The following is a 20,503-nucleotide window of genomic DNA, read 5'->3' as shown; positions in this document are numbered from 1 at the left end:
GTGGGACTGCGCGCCCAGCCGAGGCCAGAGAGACCACGGCACAGCTGAGCAGGGCGCAGGAGCAGGGGAAAAGAGACTGCCTTCTTCCTGCCAGGGTATTTTAAACCTCTGGCTGGGTAGGCATGGTCAGAGGTATTGGTTGACCCCATTGGGTGAATCAAGCCCACCTGGGCCTAGTTTGGGCCACCCAGGTGTAACACCCACCTGGCTGGGGTGGGGGTGGGGTTGAATTGGAGCATGCCCAGTTAAGGTCTTTATGGGTGGCTAATGGTCGCCCTATTTTTAGCCCGAACCTCCTGTAGGGGACCTGTGGAGGCATGGGAGGAACAACCCCCCTGTCCCTGTCTGGCCACCAAAAGGTCAGTTCTCGGGACCCACCAGCCACTCTGTATGAGAAAGATGGGGCTTTTCTTCCTGTAAACAGTTACTGTCTCAGAAACCCCCAGGGGCCGTTTTACAGTCTCACAGGGTCGCTGTGAGTTTGAGTTTGGGTTTTGGAGTTTTATGCCTTATTTAAATAGCGTCCTGATGGGAATCTTCGGACGCCATTCTGCCCTCGGGGCTAATGCCCTCCGTCATCCAGATGATGTGTCTGTGTCTTCTTGTCTTTGCCCTTTTAAGATGTAATACATGTTTCCCTTAGATTTGAGATTGGGGTCTCTTTTGTACCCTAAAACAACAGAAAGGAGAGTCATAGCCTGTAGCTCACACCAGGCCAAAAGAACTTTGGCCAAGGAACAAGAAGTTGCTGGAAAACCCACCAGATCAACTTGGGCAACATTTGGAAGCAAATGGTCCTACAAGCCATTTCTGGTAATAGAGTCAAAATCTGCCCTGATGCATATTCATGAGCGTTCCTTGGAAATCTGTTGCATATTCATAACTCCCTCCATTTGTTTCCTGGTTACACAGGTATAAAAGTGCAAAACCCCTTTTCTGGAGCGTGCCTCAGTGACTCTCGTGTTGGCCGCTCCTTCATCAGCCAAACGAAAGCTTCCCCTTCACTGTCATCAGCCCCTGTTTCCAGCCGGGCCAAGCAAGACCTGGGCCAATCGCACCAATGTCTGAAATCGTACTCGTAATGTTTACAGTGGGGAGAAGCTGTTCCTTTATTAGTGAGCTCTTCGCTTATTTTGCGCTTTCCTTTCGCTGCCCCTGGGGCCTGAAGAAGAGGCAGCTATAAAGAATGGCTGAAAAAGCAGATGGCTCACTTTCAAGTAGAGAGCCTTTGGGGAAAACATGAATTCATTTGAGCTTCCAAAAGGGCACTGCTAGTGGAAACGACATCTCCTCACAAACATGTTCTACTCTACAAAGTGCTTTAGTTTCTCGCTCTAACACAAGAACCCCTTAGTTCTTCAGGAGCGCTTTCATGTGAGAGGCCCAGGGAAGAGGGCTCTGTTTTATGTCCAGATCATTAGAGGCTCTTCTAGGGAACACACATCTAATTGTACCATCAGTCTTTGGAAATGCTCAGAAGAGCCAGGTGTTTGGCATAAGGAGGGGCTTCTGCTGAAGATGCAGGCCAGGCATTTATTTTCTTCTTCTGTTTACTGTTTATTTTGAGAAAGTCAACCAACCAGCTTACCCCAGGATGCCTCCAGGCACCCTCCCTCCTTCCCGTTCTTGCAGGAAGACCTTTCACTCCAAGTAGAAAAACAATGTTTGAGAGGCCTTGCCATTGTCTGATGTCTGTTACAGCCTACTTTGTAAATGAACCAATCAGATGTTCTTGTCAGTTCCTCGATGCTGTGGCCATGTAAGCTCTGTGAAGAGATTTCCTTTCACTGCAGTACTTTGGTGAATCCTGTAAGGCACTGCCGATCCTGGATTGCTTTGCGCCATCAATAAACTCTCACATTTTTAACAGAAGCTCCAGCTTGCTCTTCAGGTCTAAGAGGAAATAAGGATTCTAGATACAAAGATTCAGCTTACACACAACTTTACTTCTCAGATAGTGTTGACGGCAAGAAAGCGAGGTTTCAACCACTTCTAAAAGGTGAATGACTATAAATTGAGCACTTTAATAATCTTTAGGTCAAGATAACTTTAATCACCTAAGTAGAGGTGTTTCAGAAGCTGCACTATGGTTTCTGAAACAGTCGAGACTCCCGGCTCCTTTGCCATTTTTACAGGCTGCTGTAGATGCGCTTGATGGCTTCGGCCTCTTCTGGATCAAGAATGCCTTTCTCCACATAAGCATCGGCCTGCTGGGTGATGAAGTCCCTCATCTTCGAAAGGTCATAATCTGAAAAAACACGAGAGTATCATAAGCAAGGGTGATGCTTTGCGATCCAATCCCGGTGACTCCCGTGAACCGAGAAGCATTTTGCTTCAATAACATGGCAACTATTCCCGTCTTTCATATGAGAACTCACTGCCATCCAGTCAATAGGATGGGGTTGAACTGCCCCTGTGAGTTTCTGAGACTGTAACTCTTTAAGGGAGTAGAAAGCCCCATCTGTCTCCCTGGAAGCTGCTAGTGGGGTTTTGAACTGCCCACCTTGTTAGATGGCAGCCCACCGCGAAACCAGGGCTCCTACTTCAATAGTAGAAAACATTGTAATTGTTAGCGTTGATGTAGTGCTTTGCAGGCAGGGCTTCACACCGGTTCATTTGCCTTTCCACCCCAGAGACTGAAACAGAGTCTACATTTTAACAAGGGCCCCAGGGGATGTTTATGCATGATTCGTACGTATATGAATGAAAGATAATGAAATTAGGGATAGAGAGGGTTGTCTCCACCAAAAGCCTATGCAAAAAAAGCTGATGGTGCCCGGCTATCAAAAGATATAGCGTCTGGGGTCTTAAAAGCTTGAAGGTAAACAAGCAGCCATCTAGCTCAGAAGCAACAAAGCCCACATGGAACAACATATCAACCTGTGTGATTACGAGGTGTCGAACGGATCACTGAAGACAAATGGGTGCATAAGCAAATGTGGCAAAGAAAGCTGATGGTGCCCGGCTATCAAAAAGTATAGCGTCTGGGGTCTTAAAGGCTTGAAGGTAAACAAGCGGCCATCAAGCTCAGAAGCAACAAAGCCCACATGGAAGTAGCACACCAGCCTATGCAACCACGAGGTGTCGAAGGGATCAGGTGTAAGGCATCATCAGAATAAAAAATCTTACCACAGTGAATGATGGGGGGAGTGCAGAGTGGAGATCCAAAGCCCATTAGAAGGCCACTGGAGATCCCCTTGCAGAGGGGTCTCGGGGAGGAGATGAGCTAGTCAGGGTGCGAGGTAACAATGGTGAGAAATACAACTTTCCTCTAGTTCCTAAATGTTTCCTCCCCGCTCCCACTACCATGACTCGAATTCGATCTTGCAAGTCTGGCTAGACCAGAGGAGGTACACTGGTACAGATAGGAACTGAAAATCCAGGGAATCCAGGACGGATGAGCCCTATAGGACCAGTGGTGTGAGGGGCAAAACAGGGAGGGTAAAGGGAGAATGGGTAGGAAAGAGGGAACCGATTACATGGAACTGTGTGTGACTTCCTCCCTGGGGGACGGACAACCGAAAAGTGGGTGAAGGGAGACGTCGGACAGGGCAAGATCTGACAAAATAACAATTTATAAACTATCAAGGGCTCATGAGGGAGGGGGGAGCGGGGAGGGAGGGGAAAAATGAGGACCTAATGTTGGGGGTTTAAGTGTAGAGAAAATTTTTTGAGAAACGATGTACAAATGCGCTTTACACAATTGATGTGTGTATGGATTGGGATAACAGTTGTATGAGCCCCTAATAAAATGTTAAAAAAACAAACAAACAAACAGCTGGCCATGCCACAATCAAGGATTGCAAAGAAATCAGGCACACCTTAGACGCCTATGAAGACAATCCAAAGCTGAGCATGCTCAGACCCAGCTCACCTAGGCCCAGGTGATCAACCTGGGCACACCCACACTGGGCACCAGCGACATTACGTCACACACATGCGCCTGAACTCAGCCACGAGGCTGGGCCGATACCCTCAACCAGGCCCCCACAGCCAGTGGGGCTGGGAGGGTTAAGTAGCAGACCGAGGGCAGGTCGTGCCATGTCTTTCAGGTGCTCTTTGCCGGTCGGAGGGAGGGATCTCCCCCGTGTGCTCAGCGGGCGCTTGCTCCCTCCTGGCTGACTCAGAGGCCACAGAGGGCCACCTGTGCATCACTGGCGATGGCCTCTGAGCACTGGCTCTTTAGCATCGGTGATAATGGCCACACCTTTATGGAACAAACCGCAGGCTCCCAAGGACCCATGTGCAGAGGTCCTGGTCAGCTGAACAAGCAATCAGGAAAGCATGATGCTTTTGAAACAATGAGACCATCCGACTTCGTGTCTGTTGAATGTAACTAACAGAGCATTTACGGTGTCCAGCTGGGAAAGCAGCAAAGTGTAGGGAAAGAAGGACCTGGGTGCTAATCCCAGCCCTGCCCGAAATGCCAGTGTATGTCGCGCAAAGCACCGAACCACCTAGCTAACCTCCAAGTGCTTGTGAGGCTCAAGAGAGAGAAAAGGCTGTGATGTGCTTTTTTAAAGGTGAAGCCTTGTGTTTTTCTTTCCAGATTTATGTTTGCGTCAGATTTTAGTACTGCCCTCACTATCACATTCCCTGGGACTTACTTTCCTGGGTTTGGGGAAGACAGGCCTCTGTCATCGGACATTAGCAAAGCCTAAGGATGGTCCGAGCTCATAGAAAGGCTTCCTGCTCACACAGCTGCTGTCAATCACTGGGTGGCCCTAGGACCCAGATCTCTGCAGGCTGCACTCTGCACAGGTCAACAGAGCACTGACAGGGGTGAAGGAGAAAATTCTCCCTTCTGCACACGTGTACTGCAGGCAGAGGGGAGCACTGAACCCAACACTGCTCTTCTGAAGTCTGTTCACAGCGCCTTCAATGGGCAGGCACCCAAGTGTCATGCTTCACTAGGCTGACCACTTCTGCAATTGGAAGACTGAATTCCAGGGTGGTGCTGCTTATGACCGAGAGTCGGATTCATATGGGAGTCAGGAAAAACAACAGCACGCATCACCAAATTGGCAGGGCAGGCCATTCGGCCACTTGTATTGGTTTTAGAATACATACTGTATTTCACTGATTCATATATATACATATAAAAGTTTTTCTTTCATACCAAAGGCAATAGACTTTGGAGCTGACCAAAAGGGAAGAGGAGGAAGCAGCAGGCTAGGGGATTGGCAGATAATAACTTGGGTGGAGGGGACAAGAATAATCTACAAGAGGGTGAAGAGAAATCAAAGGATGGGGTAAGGTAAACTCTGGGAGAGGGGTGATAAATTGTTTCAGCTGTGGAATACAAAATTGATGATCTGACATGTCAATCCTCACCTGATCCACAATAAAGAAAATAGGAGGGGAGGGGGAAAAGAGGAGCTGATACCAAGGGCTCAATAGAAAGTAAATGTCTAGAAAATAATGATGGCAACAGATGTACAAGTATGCTTGATGCAATTGATGTATGGATTGTGATAAGAGCACCCAATAAAATGATCTTTTAATAAAAACAGAAAAGAAAATAGCTTTGTTTTTTTAAAGTCTTTGCAGACCTGGACGACGTATCATCATTTACTTGGTCATATTATAAATAAAACAATTATGCATTTCTCAACCGAGAAGAGTTTTGATGAAACAGGGCGCATGTGAAGTTTGGCATACTCAGCACCCACATCTTTTTGAAAACAAAGGCAGAGCGATGTATCTCAGCTAAACACCTTCCATCAATGTACAAGCTCACCAGCCTAAAGCCACCAACCCTAACCCCAGGGCCACGGAGTCAATTCCAGCTCTTAACACCCCTACAGAGAGCCTCTTAGACCGTGAGTCTTTACAGGAGCATCAGGCCAGGCCCCGTATTTCTCCCCTGGAGCAGCGGGTGGGTTTGAACTCCTACTGACTTTGCAGTTAGCAGGCCGGCCCAAACCCACGGTACCACCAGGGCTCCTTTACAAGCCCGAAGGGTGCTGAAAGTACTTCTTTCCACAGCGCTCCACATCTCAGTGGCCATTAAACTTAGCTGCACACTAGAATCATCTGAGGAGTTTTGGAAATGCTGATGTTTGGGTCCCGCCCTAGAGTTTCTGCTTGCGTTTGACCTGGGCTTCGGGCGAGACAGTCAGTCCCCAGGTGATCTGCAGGCACCTCGCACTTGAAAAGCATCATGTTGCTTCTGCTCTGAGCAGACACCTTTCCCTTCCCACTAGTCTTGTGAATGTCCCCCCTCCGGCCCCAATTCTCTATTCCCTCTGTCTCTGCTTCAGCCTCATCCTTTCTGCTCCAGACCCTTGTGTCTCTACTGCTTTCCCAGTTCCCAGCGTCTCTCTTTTATTTATCTGGAATCACATAGCTGCCAACTGGACTTCTCAGCTCATAACCTCAGTAGACCTTAATTTCCACACTTACATTTAGTCTCAGAAATCCACAGGGACAGTCCTACTTTGACCTAGAGAGTTGCTCTGAGCCTGAAGGAACTCAATGGCGTTGACTTTGGTTTTCGGTTTGCCCTAAACCTAACCTGGTTTGAGGCTGCGCAAGCCTCTTCCTGTCTTCCCACCTGCCCAGGCCTGCCTGGCAGTCTTCCGACAGACACCCCACGCTCCTGTGAAACTAAATAGCTCCAGTTCCCAGCAAGCACCTCTCTCTCTAATCAATCTCTCTGGACTCTCAGGGCTCCCTCTGCCTCCACCTGTCTTCAGTTGACAAATTCCTATTCATGGTTCCAGCGAAGGCGCCCCTGTGGCCCTTTCTCTTACCTGTCTCTATCTGAATGAGAACACACACCTCGTCCTCTCTCCACCTCTGCACGGCTGTGAGCTCTTGAGGAGGGTGGGTGTTGCATTTTCCCAATCTTTGAATTTTTGACACTCAGGGCAGGGTCTAGTTCTGTGTTTTAAATGAATGAATGACAGTTTTCATCTCACGTCTGTATTCAGAAAATATCTTGGTTTAAAATGTTCCAAGAAAAGAGGGGCAGTAGATAAAACAAGGACTTTGTGGTACAAATGACCACTGCTGGGCTGCTTACTGAAAGGCTGGAGGGTCAGTGGTGCCTTGGAAGCAAGGTGTGGCGATCTATTTCCAAAAATGCAGCCCTCATCACACACACATGATCACTGAAGACAAAATGGGTACATAAGCAAATGTGGTGAAGAAAGCGGATGGTGCCTGGCTATCAAAAGATATAGCATCTGGGGTCTTAAAGGCTTGAAGAGAAACAAGTGGCCATCTAGCTGAGAAGCAACAGAGCCCACATGGAAGAAGCACACCAGCTGGTATGAAGAACAACAGAAACCAGAGGGGGAAGGGAGACAGCGGTCGGTGTGAGATATGAAAATAATAACAGTCCATAATCTATCAAGGGGCCATGAGGGTGAGGGGGAAGCAAAGAGCTGATTCCAAGGGCCCAATAGAAAGCAAATGTCTAGAAAAGAACGATGGCAATATATGTGCAAATATGTCATACAATTGATGTATAGATTGTAACAAGAGTAAGAGTCCCCAGTAAATTGATCTCATCAAAAACAAACAAAAATGCAGCCTTGGAAACCCTGTGGCTTGCAGTTCTGCTCTGGCAGATGTGGGCTTTGCCATGGGGTGGAGCTAACTGGGCAGTAACTGGTGGATAAAACGAGACTGGCAAAATGTTAATACTGATGGAAGGTGATGGATGCACGGGGATTCACTACACTCCACGCTCTACTTTTGCCCAACAGCTTTCATAAACAGATGGCTTTGAAAGATAAGAATGTGGAGGCTCTGCTCCTTTCTGCTTCTGAGAGGCAAGTGGAGTCGTTTGGGTCTGGGAGGAGAGACTTTCGTTCAGTCTATCGGGTTGTGAGACTCTTTAGGTTAAAAGAACTCCCAACAAATGTGAGGTAGGTAGTTTATTGTGCCAACCTGGCTGATAAACACATGTGGGGTTAATTGAAGGGCGGAGGGATAAATGGCTCAGTGAGCCTCACCTTTCTAGTTCTCAGGTCTTTTGCTTTGTGATGGTCCCACCAGGGTGCAGCTGCCTTAGCCAGTTCCTGGCTTCAGCTGGCAAGGCTCACTTCCTGCAAGACATCCCTGAGGAGAAGCCACATGGACCTACCCCGATGCAGCCCTGGGTGCTGGAGCAGCCGTGTGGAGACCCCTGCCAGCACTGAGATGCTTACACGTTCACTGATTTGGCTTTCCTCCTGCAGTCGGCGTCATAGTGTGTGTTTTGTGAAATGGAGGACTTTGTGGATTGGTGGCGGACATATGGGTTAATGTTGGACTTGTGGGCTTGGGCAGCACTGGGTTGGGATGTTTTCTTGATGCGCACTTAACCTTTATATAAAACTCTCTCTTGTACATGAGTTTCTGTGGATTTATTTCTCTGGAGTACCTAGACTAATACAAAATGGTTGATATTTTCATTGTCCAGCCACACCAAATGCCTACCTTCTTTATTTCCTTTTTTGTCATGCTTCTTCAACCAGTCGATATTTTTCCTGATGGCTTCCAAATAGGCTTCTGTTTTCCCTGGAGAAGGCAAGACAACCACATTAAGTCTTTGTCAAGTAAATACTGGATCTTTTTCTAAAGAGTATATATACATTTGACATATGTGAGACATTTTTATTTACCACCTTTCATTTTCTTTCTCTTGGGACGTAAGTGAAAGTTTATGGGGGCATATTGGTTTTGCCTTCAGCAATCCTCACACATTTTGACTCCTGACATTGATTGCATCCCCACAAGATAAACAGCACTGTTCCCACTTCCTCCGCCTCTTTTAGCACTTCCTGCCTTTCCAGCTTTATCCCTGGGGAATGCTCCTTTTCGGTTCAGCATATTTGATTGCCCTATGGAGTGATTCATTGCTTACCTGATAGGCCTGCTAGTGTTTGGCAGGAAGTTGAGCCAGGGGGTGAGTTTGGTTCTGGGCTTGAAGGGAGTCTTAGCGAGTCTCAGTAAGCACACATATTTAAAATCACAAACCAATGTTGAACTTATCAAGCTCTTGTGAGGTGTTGTCCATAAGCTGGGGAGCATGTGTGTGTATGTGTGTACACTGGGGAGGTGTTGAAGCGAGCAGGCAGGTGGGTTCAATGCCAGGAGACAGGAAGAAGCATGTAAATGTCTAGGAACCACTATTTCCTCCACATGCAAAAATCGAGTTGGGTGTCTAGACAAAGAGTTTTTGTTCAGGTTACTGGTTAGGTGGGTGGGCTCCCTTGTGGGTTTGAGCTATTCATTGTTAAGGATAGTTTTTTCAAACTGAAGTGCATTATGAGGTCAAAACCGGAAAAGCAGCAGCCGAGAAATTCCTTCACCTTGGTTACAAGCCCAAATGTGCGAGACTGTGTAAATGACTGTACAAGTCTGCTGCCCAGTTCTGGGGGTGGGGGTATAAAAACTCAGATGGTGGTGAGCCCGAGAACTAGTTCTAACAACATGGATGCAAACATTCTTGAATGGGCCTAGTGTGTTGTAAGAGGACATTGGGCACCGATGATGCCCTTTGTCTGTATTGTTGTCTGAAATGTGGGGGTTCACATCATCATGAACTTATGAGGTGGTACCCCCCACCAAAATGCAGGTTTTTTTCAAAACTGCATCTAATTTTTTTTTACAAAACAACCTTATTACCTTCAAAGTACTCTCCATTACACTTAATACATTTGCCAAATCTGTGATTCCATTCGTGGGAACATTTTTCAAATGGATAGCAGACAGCACCTCCCTTGTTTTTTTCTTCGCTTCTTCTATGTCGTCAAATCGCTGTCCTTTCGTGTCTTCATCCGCGGAAACAAAAAGAAGTTGCATGGAGCGAGGTCAGCTGAGTAAGGTGCATGGGGCAAGAGAGGCATGCTGGGGTTTTTTTAGCCAAAAACTGGAGCACTGAGGTGGCTGGCTGCATGAGCAGGTGCATTGTCGTGGTGGCAAAACCAATCCTCCAGAAATCAGTCCTTTTTTGTCACATAGTGTTATGCAATCTTTTCAGAACCTCTAAATAGAAAGCCTGATGAACCGTCTGACCTGGTGGGATGAACTCCAAATGCACTACATGTTGACATTTTCGTCCATTCAGGAAGCTGACAGACATCTAGAACGAGGTTTCTCATCAATTGGCATTTTACCTTTTTGGAAATGGGAAAACCACGTGTACACTTGAGTGTTCCCCATAGCACTGTCCTTGTCAGCTGTGTTCCACATCACAACAGTTTCTGTGTCATTTTTCCCGAGCAGGAAACAAGATTTCACAGCCGCATGCTGTTCTCTTAAATCAGCCATCACAAAAAATGAGGTTTGAGCAAAACTGCTTCTATGAAAAAGTCACTGTGACCAGAGAGAACCTTCCCAGGCAACACCACTGGGTGCACTAACTCAGAGCGAGTTGCTATATACTTGCTTAGCAGGAAAAATTTGTACTATGCAAGCTCCACCCTGCTGCATTTTTTTTCTGGTTTTTTTTTTGGGGGGGGGCATACCCTCTCGTGTATAAGAGGAAACTAAGGTTCAATGAGGGTGTCTTGGTGAAGGCCACACAGAAAATAAACTGAGCTAGAATCTGAACCCTTATCAGTCTAGTTCCTGACACCTGCATTATCTAAAAGAAGATATTTCGTTCTTTTTAAAATCATTTTATTGGGGGCTCATACAACTCTATCACAACCCATCCATCCATCCATGGTGTCCAGCACATTGGTACCTTTGTTGCCATCATCATTCTCAAAACATTTTCGTTCTACTTGAGCCCTTCGGGTTAGCTTCTCGAAAGAAGAGATTTCATCCTCAGACATCCTACAACCCTGATGTAGCCTTGTTTCGTCTCAAGGACAGACAAGGTCCCTAATGATCAGAGTGTCTGCACATGAGTCCAGATGGCTTGGAGAGACTTCATGGCTTAAGAGACCTGCAAAGTCCAAAACCTCGGCAGAAGTAATGGCTTCCAAAGCTTAGTGTGGTGACCAACCCTGTAAATCCTGTCCCTTCTAGCGCCGGTGGTCAGTGGCCAGCACCGACAAAAACGTTGGTCGTTCAACCCCCAGCAGCTCAATAGGAGAACGATGACCCTCTCTGCTTCCATAAAGATGTACAATCTTGAAAGCCAAGCAGGGCAGTTTTACTCTTTCCTACAAGGTCACTGTCAGTAAGAATTAACTAGATGGGAGTGGGACCTTTAGTCTACTCTCCAGACCTCTTGGTTGGGCTACCTACCTATAAGCCAAAACAAACAAACAAACAAACAACAAACTCACTGCCATCAAGTCTATACTGATTCCCAGGGAGCCTGTGAGACAGGTAGACCTGTCCCTGTAGGTTTTCAAGACTGTAACTCTTTACAGGAGTCAAAAGCCTCATCTTTGTCCCACGCAGTGGCTGGTGGTTTCAAACTGCTGACCATGTGTTTCAGAGCCTACCAGGAATCCACTTGACCACTAGGGTTCCTGGAGCTCTCTATACTGTATGTTCATGATGTGCCAGGCATAATGTTTTGTGTTCCAAATTGCTTTTTCTCATTTACTTTGTACAATATCCTTGAAGGTAGTCTTGCTGTTTTGTAGATGAAGAAACAGGCACAAAGAGATAAAGTAACCTGCCAAGGTCACATGACTAAAAGTAGTATAAACTCAAACCTATGTACAGCCATCCAGTCGATTCCGACTCACAGCGCCCTACAGGGCACAGCAGAACTGCTTCCTAGGGTTTCTGAGGATGTGAATCTTGAAATCTTTTTTGTGTGTAAATCTTGAAATCTTTATTCAATCACAAAGCTTGATCTTCTTCCCAAGGAGCAGGTGGTGGGTTTGAGGTGGCTACCTTTTGGTTACGCAGCCCAGTGCACAATCCGCTACACCACCAGAGCTCTGTAATAAGTAGTATGTCGTACATCATTTATGTTGTAGGTAACAATACTTCTTTTTTTTTAACAATATTTCCTTGTACAGAAAGACCACATTTTGTGTATCCATCCATCAGTGAATCAATATTTGTATTGTTTCCTATTTTTGATTGTTGTGAATAATACTGATAAAAACATTCAAGTGTGGGGGGGGAAGTATAAACCCATTGAGTTGATTCCAACTTCTATCGACTCTATAGAGGGTTTCCAAGGCTAAACATATTTACAAGCGCCGTTAGCTTCAACGTTCTCCTCCAGAGAAGCAGATAAGTTTGAACCAAGTCCATGGCTTGCCCAACAATGCCTCCCAAAACACCAACTTCACTGCCATCGAGTCAATGCTGACTCATAGCGACCCCTGTAGGTTTCTGAGACCGTCACTGTTTATGGGAGTAGAAAGTCCAGTGTTTGTCCTGTGGAACTGCTGGCGGTTTGCAGCCCAGCACGTAACCACGGCACCACCAGGCTCCACAGTGCCAGCAGGGCTCCTTTAAGAAGTAGTGTCAAATGATCTTTTAATTAAAAAAGAGAAAAAGAAGAAGGAGTGTAAAACTTAAAAACAAAACAACCTACTGCCATTGATTCTGATTTCTAGTGCTATTATATAGCAGGGTTTGTGAGGCTGTCAATTTTTATGGGAGCAGACAGCCTCATCTTTTTCCCACGTAGTGGCTGCTGGGTTTGAACCACCAGACTTACTGTTCACAGTCTTAAACCTGGGTACATCTGACTATGGTTTATGTACAATATATCACTGCCTTAAAATTTGCCAATGTTCCAATTTCTGCCAATGTCTTTCCTTAAATGACTTCCTGGGCATCTTTCTTCCTGTTCCTGTAAACCCACTCCTGCCTCACTCCTGGGGCTTCCTGTCACCTGGTCCATGCAGAAAGGAGTAAGTGGACAAAGGAATAGACCCGTCATCTCCAGCAAACAACCTTGACTCTGTGCTTGGCTTTCGGGGTTGTCAGAGCATGTGAAAGGCCAGTGTCCTTCTGGCCGATGTGATAACATTACAGGCGATCAATACACAGATTTTCATGGTCTGCTGTCCGTTGCTGACAAGGTCAAATGGATTTGGTAACATAAAAACAGTATTCTCTATTTCAAGTTAATTCAGTTAGAAAAGGCATTTCGCACAAGGAATGAAGTCTTAATGTGGAATATTTCTAAAGAACGCAAGCTCATGATTTTGAGAGATTAAGTCAAATTAGGCATCCTCCTGGGCCTGCTATAATGAATAGATAATCATGATTTATCATTTCCACATTAGGCAATTAGGGCTTCTGAAACATTTGAGAATGATTGAATATCGTTTCATTCTTTAAATAATCTTAAGCACTCTTTCCACAGTCTCGTATACGATGTCACGTCACAATACAGAGAATTGGAGAACAGGACCACTGTGCTTCATTCTGAATTAAAAGAATCTTCTAAAGATGGAAGACATTTTTACAATAGTGTAGCAGCTAGTGTTATCCCTCCCCCTCTCTAGACATGTCATGAAGCAGGCCGCAGTCAAGGATGGTGGCACTGGAAGATCAATAACCCAGCTTCTTTGTTCTTCAGGTGGGACAGCCCTGAGCCACGCTGCACAGTGTCTCCCAGGGCCTGGAGCGGGGGTCGGGTGGGGGGAGAAGGAAAGGGGGTGCTGGAGTCTCAGTGGCTTGCGGGTCAAAACCTGCCCATTCCCACCACAGAGAGGTTTTTCCCTCTTCCCTGTCTCATATCCCTGGTGCTTCCCTGGTGCATCCTGGGATCATCCCCAAATCAAACTGCTTGACATCAAATCCTTTTTAAAGGAACTGCCTCAAGGAAAGCCCAACCCAAGGCAATTCGAAATAGAAATCTGAGCATTTTTGCTCAGGAACCAATTACCTATTTTTTGTCTTTTTTTTAATGGTGTTGACTTTACCAAGCCTGAAATGTAGGAACGGCAGTTTTATTCACTCCGTTGACATCTGCCTGCAACACAGGATGGGTTTGCTTAAAGACAAAGGAACCGAAATCGTTGAAGAAGTCTCTACCCTGTGAGAAGCAGATGTCAAGGCCTTGCTCTGAGGCACACCTCTGCGCGGGTCTGAAATTCCAGCCTTCTGGTGCAGTCTAGCACTTAACCATCTAGCACGTAACCATGAGCACCACCAAGGGAGCTTTTGAAAACACAACAATAACAACAACACCGTCCAGGTTGCTCCTCAAAGCCGACAAATAAAATTACCTGGGGGGTGGGAAAACCCCCTCAGTATTTCTAACTGATGTCGAGGTGACTCTGATGTTCAGCAAATGTGGAGACCACTGCCCCAAGCCTTGGGCCCATCGCCCACTTATTGAATCGCTGGTGACAGCAGGTTTGAAACCAGGGGTGCCCCTCCTTTAAGAGCAGCAGCTGGTTCCTGTTGATGCTGGCTCCTCTCAGGAGCTGCTGGGAAGCAAATGTGTTTTGGTTTGTTTTTTTTATTTACACAGTGTGCACTGAAAGGCCCTGAGATTCCATTTTGGAAAGTTGGACTATTTTTCCCCCCAATCTATTTTAGCTTCCTTTGGAAAAAAATAGCTCATGGCTGAGGTAATATGGCACAAGTCTTAAAACATATGCTGCAGCAGATGGAAAACGGGCCAGAGTTAGGACACATCCCTGCTCTTCAGGCTGATCTGGTTTCTAGCACTGAACTAGAAATGTCTTTTTTCGCTTTTTGTCTTTCAAATGCATGGATTTTTCCTGCCCCTCACGGGCTGTCCTGACCCCCAGAACTGTAGAAATCAATACGAGTTAACCTACTGAACACTGGCTATGCTGAAAAATATTAGATCTTCTAACAGAGCCTCTCTAAAACCCAAGTGTGACATTGTGCTTACAGCGATATAAAGGTTACACGATGACAAAGCAAAGCAACAGAGACTGACACCACGGGTGCACTCAGGGGCCCCAGAGCCATTCAGTGCATTGAGGAGCTCTGTGAAACGGTATTTTACGTGCTCGTGAGATACGGCCCTGAATAAAGTGCAGAACACTGGATGGGGAGCCAGGAGATACAGGTTTAAAGCCCAATTCTGCCATCCTTTGACTCGGACATTTTGGGTAAGCCATTGCTCTTTAAGCCTTATCGTTTATAAATTCAGCTGTAACTTCAGGGGTCAATTTCTAAGAAGGGAATTTGAGATCTCTCCATGTGGGAAGGATCTCTCGCTGCCCTTGAAAAGCCTGTGCTGCAGTGTGCGGGTGGGGTCTGGGGAGCTTAGCTTAGCTCCTGATCTCACTGCCTTTGAGTCCACGCCGACTCAGCGACCCTGCAGGACAGGGTAGAACTGCCCCTGTGGGTTTCTGAGCCTGTAACTCGATGAGAAGATCAGGTCAGTATTTTAGGACCTTTTGAGCAGAATGCCTTGAGACTTGCAGGGGGGTATGCCGTTTTCTCCTCAAATAGCTTTGTTTTCTCATCTGATAGCACATCAGTCTCGGAATCAGGACAGATGACCCTTAGAAGTAAGTATAAGGAGGCTTCGTTTCATATGCTTTAGACATGTTTCAGGGAGACCAGTCCCCGGAGGAGGACACCCGGCTTGGCAGAGTGAGAGGAAGACGTTCAGTAAATGGATTGTCACCGCGGCTGCTCAAACCGAACAACTGTTGTGAGGATGGTGCAGAACCGGGTCTGTGTCTCGTTCTGTTGTTCACAGGGCCGCTATGAGTCAGCGCCAACGCGCTGGCACCTCAGCACAGCACCCTCATCTCTGCACGGGTTTAAGAGATAAGAACAGATCATGCAACTGGCTACCGTCTCTTTTCTGGCTTCTGAAAAGACGGCACAGGGTGAAAGGCTATTTAGATGACAGGCGACTTAGAGATCACATGTAAAGGAAATTAATTCCATTCTTTCGTCATAACCTTGATAAGTGATCGCTAAGATCACTTAGCCATAATCTTGATGAACGATAGTCTGAGAATGTGTTTATGAGTTCATAAGGCTTTTTCCATCTGTTGGATGATCTTACAAAAAGATTTCCGTGACTCACGGGTCAGCGATAAACGAGGAAACACCCCCTGGCAAAAGGAGGCATTCTCACATAATGGAAATAAGCTTGGAAGCGCTCTCTTCTGCAGTCTCCAGAGGACAAGTAACTGGAAAAACGAAGCAGCTTTATAAATAGGGTTGGGATGAGACGCTTATATTTTGGTGGGCAGGGTTCTAATTTTAGAAATATTTTTTAAATTAAATAACTGTAGCACTGAGAAATATTTTAAACATACTCTTCTTTTAAAAAATCATTTTATTCGGGGCTCTTACAGCTCTTATCACAATCCATATCTACATCCATTGTTAAAAATACTATTCTTTTTAAAAAAAATCATTTTATTGGGGGCTCGTACAATTCTTATCACAATCCATAAAAAATACTACTCTTAATATCCCTCTAGAGAGCAACAGTTTAGTTGCTTAAACTATATTGTAAATCTGTCATTATTTTTAGTTATTGGTCATTAAACTGGTTTTGTTTGTTTGTTTGTTTGTTTACATTATCCTGGAATGAGATAGACTTAAACTTGCTTTGTAAACAAACTCAGGAGTGATATAAATGAAGAGTATTGCTGCTATATCTATATTTAATGTAAACTCTATTCCATGCACCTATGCTATTATATGTATCTGCTTCGGAGGGCTCAGCACAGTGCTTGGCATGGTTGATAAATGTTTGCTGTGGTTGGATGAGACCACCTCACATTGAAGGACCGTAAGAAGACGCTCTACGGAGCTTCCTGCCTACGTGTCCTGCTTGCAATTATTTCTCGAAGTGGGTTTAGCTGGGCTATTGCCTCACTTCTGACTCTACCCTGTAGTCTCTTCCAACTTCTCTTTTAAAGCAGGCCTGGTCTATACACGCCTGGCTCATCAGTCGGATGGACCAGTCTATGTGTGTGTGATCTGGGCGGGGCTTGACCACATATTGGTTAAGAACGATTCTCCGGCCATTTAAAAGTGTGTTTTGAGTCACCCGAGGCAAGTATTGCTTCTCATATTTTCCTTTTGTATCTCAACTTTCTGAGCAGAGGGCCAGGTATACTCTCTGAAGAAATGTTTATTCGCTGCCAAGGAAAGGACTCAGGAAGCCGGGCCAGCCCTGCCTGCCTTCCCCCACGTGGGCGCTTTCATTTTCCTGCCTGGAAATAAGAGGTGTTTGCTCACTGGATTTTATCAAAGAGAAGCAAAACAGCCTTTGAGAGGCGTGTAAATGAGGCAACTGTGAATACAAAGATAGATCAGGGCCTTGACAAAGTTTGTGGGGAAATGCCATTAGCTTTCAATTTCATGTTTCCACAAACTTTTGAAGCTCCCTTGGAAGATGAATCACATTTTCTTAAAGAAACAGTGCTTCAGACCTCCTGGAAAGGGAATTAATTTCAAGGCTTGGGACAGGAAAATTCAGGGTAGGTCTAGACTCTTGGGTGGTTGCCAGAGAGCAAAGGTGCTTTAAAAACCCTTGGAGGCAGTGCTGAAAGCAAAAAGGAGCCACTTAGGGAAGATACCGGTGCCAAGATGTGACCATTTGAAGCATAAAACAACAACAGTGATACTATTAGTCAACTGTAACAACTTATACAAGTGGAACTGAAATGTTGATGGTCAGAGGTGATGTCTGAAATGCAAACCCCCACTCCCACCAAAATCTCAGTAAAAAAATCCATAAAAGCGGGGAGTAGTCACATGAAAAATAAATAATTTATAATTCGTATTATTATGAGGTATTAAATCCATAGCTAGTCTCCTTTCTACTTCATACACCAAAAGCAGACTCACTGCCATCAAGTCAATAAAGACCCATAGCGATCCTCTATGACACAATAGAGCTGCCCCTGCCAGTTCCCAAGATTATCACCCTTTGGGGGAGTAGAGAGCCCTGTCTTTCTCTCACAGAGTGGTGAGTTGTTAGCAGTCCAACGCGTAACCACTACGTCACTCGGTCTCCTCCGTATAGATGTTGTTAAAACGTGGGTCTGTTATCAAGTATGAACCCAAACCTGTTTCGATGTAAGTAAGAGAGTTTGAGTAGGGGAACTTGTCAGTGGGCCAAATACTGCCGCCAAATGAAAATCTGCCTTGACCAGGAAGGCCTGATTAACCCTTGTATTATCATATAACATCAGTGGCAAAAAGATAAAAAAGCAAAACCGATCATATCGGTTCATGGCTGTTGGTAGGTTATGCAAAATAGTCAATTAAAACAGACCCCAATGGTGTGTCTTCAGATGATACATTAGTTGAATTTCATTCTTGCTCTTCCTACGAAAGAGAGGTTCACTAGCCTACTTCCTCAGCTCTCAGGGAGAAAATCCTCTACATGATACTACTAATGAGATACTTATAAGACACGAGTAAGGCTCCTATTATACTGAAGAGTCGATATATCTGTGGAAGTTAGGGTTCAGGTCAACTTGCACTTATGTAGGGGTGGAGTCCAACCCGTCAATTAGGCGCAGCCTGATGATGTCACCAGGGAGGAGTGGCCTTTTAATAAGAGACAAAATGGGGATCCTGCCTCTCGCCCTTCCTGTTTGGATTCTGTGTCTGTCTCCAGGGACAGCCCCATGAAAGCCAATGAACCCTGAGAGCCGCCGGTGCCCTGCCATGTTTCCACCAACCTTGGATCCACACCACTCTACTCATTGGTCTGACCTCCCTGCATTCCCCGTCACTTGTTGAATAAATCATCAGCCTGCAGCTATGTGTGTCCGAAGAGAGCCCTGGCTAGCATAAGACCCATGGACTTAAGTTAGACTGGTCTGGGATGCTTTCTTGATATACATTTACTTCTAGATAAAAAGTTCCTTCTTTTTAAAAAAATTACTTTATTGGAGGCTCTTACCACTCTTATAACAATCCATATATCAATTTAAAGTTCCTCTGCATACACATGAGTGTCACTGGTTCTGTTTCTCGAGGAAACCCAGCCTAACCCAATATCATACCGACAAAAACATAAGGCAGATGCAAATCATCCATTCACAACTGGTGAAGTCATCAAGGTTTGGAACAAAAATCGCTAACCTGAGAGATAGGGCGAGACTTTTTCTATGATGTACCTCCTTTGAAAAGAGACCTGATGGCACTGTTGGGTGAGTGTTGGACTATTAACTGCAAGGCCAGCAGTTCAAACCCCCAAGCCGCTCCACAGGAGAGTGATGAGGCTGTTACAAAACTTTGGAAATCTTTCACAGTGTCCCGATGATTCAGAATCGACTCACTGGCAGTGGGTATTTGGGTGGTTGTAGCATTTTGTTCTAAATGCTGCTTGGACGGCCGGACTCTGCCAATAGAGCACACATTCTGACCCGGAATGAAACGGTTAACAACATCCAACTCCCATCCTCCTCCCTCAGTCTTTTTCTTTGAAAGTCTCATGAAGTTTAAGAAAATCGTGGGTGTAAATTTACGAGGGCAGAGTAAAATGAGGAGACAAGAGACAAAGTAAAAACCCATCGTGTTATCATCTTTGTGAGTGATTTTGATGAAAGGGTATGAGTCGATTTTTATAATTATCGGGCTGGTTATATGTACCTCTTTTTGTGTTTTGAGGTATTTGGATTATTTAAGAAAAGTTCATATATTGGATTTGCGATTTTGATTAAGTCCTCAAAAGTGTTTGGCAGTCAATGCTTAAATAGTTAAGAAAATGTGTCTGATCCTGTTAAGTTGTATGTAGCTATTTAGAGGCGTGGTAAGTTTAAAGAACGATTTGCTTAAAGTGGTAAACTGGGCATCAAATAAAACACAAATAGCAGTTAGCATCCCCTCCTAAGTGCGAAAGTCCTTGGATACTAAATCCCAACAAGAGATCAAACCAATTTGCCATTCCAGGAGGCTCATGATCCTTTAAAAAGAGCGCTGTGCAAATAAAGACTCCACTCAGCAAAGATACAGAATCTTTCTGTAGAGATCATACTAATTTCTCTCAATTCGGTGGGGTTGGCTTTGGGGGACAACAGTTTTTGGCTTCCCCAATTTCATGGCCACCCGCAAGCCGGCCACTCATACCTTTGGGCTCTTCGGCCTTCGCCCCGGGGTTGACGTCGTCATCTTTTGTGGAATCCTTCAAGGTTCCGTATTCCTTCTCCATCTTTGCTGCTTCCTCCTTGGTGCTGTCTGTCTCTTCATGGCTCTTCTCAGACGGTGCTGTAAGCAGATCGCTCACTGTCAGCACCACCACATGGCCTACCACTTAATTCCCAACGTAGAAATAAGCCTTATTTAAGAGGCACAGTTTGAGGCTGCATAATTTTCTGAGCTGGATTGTAACGATCCTCTAGTCCAATCCTCTCCACTGCACAGATGAGGAAACTGAGGCTCAGAAAGGGGAGAGACTTGGAGGAGGATGCCCATTTAGCTAGCAGAAGAGGCGACTCAAATCCCCAGGTTTCCAGATTGAGTGGTGGGCTTTTTTCTGTATCCTCGCACCACATTTATTCAATCTGTATGCTGAGCAGATAATTTAAAAAAAAAAACGGACTTATCTGAAGAAGAATTCGGCATCAGGATTAGAAAGAGGCTTGTTCACTTTGCCGCTGTGTCATAACAGCTTACTATATTTTCCTGACTCACTAGCGGCCTTTGAGCCGGATGTGCCGGG

At 45.5% G+C, this 20,503-nt stretch overlaps 1 protein-coding gene across 1 annotated transcript in view; it reads right to left on the bottom strand.

Moving 5' to 3' along the window:
- Positions 1–1,925: 1,925 nt before the first annotated feature.
- The window catches only part of SCG3 (secretogranin III), a 36,346-nt gene continuing 17,768 nt past the window's right edge, over positions 1,926–20,503 (bottom strand). Inside the window, exons 10-12 of the mRNA XM_004709430.3 lie at positions 19,912–20,049; positions 8,431–8,511; positions 1,926–2,248 (exon numbers count right to left, since the gene is read on the bottom strand). Coding sequence (XP_004709487.1) covers positions 2,130–2,248; positions 8,431–8,511; positions 19,912–20,049 — 338 coding nt within the window. The 3' untranslated portion in view covers positions 1,926–2,129. The remainder of the gene's footprint in view (positions 2,249–8,430; positions 8,512–19,911; positions 20,050–20,503) is intronic.

The sequence above is a fragment of the Echinops telfairi genome, unplaced genomic scaffold (genome assembly GCF_000313985.2).
Source record: "Echinops telfairi isolate 266 unplaced genomic scaffold, ASM31398v2 ScPeMD7_8;HRSCAF=38, whole genome shotgun sequence".
In the NCBI taxonomy this organism is placed as follows: domain Eukaryota; kingdom Metazoa; phylum Chordata; class Mammalia; order Afrosoricida; family Tenrecidae; genus Echinops; species Echinops telfairi.
Note: the sequence above shows the minus strand (reverse complement) of the source record. Positions and strands in the feature narration are given on the sequence as shown.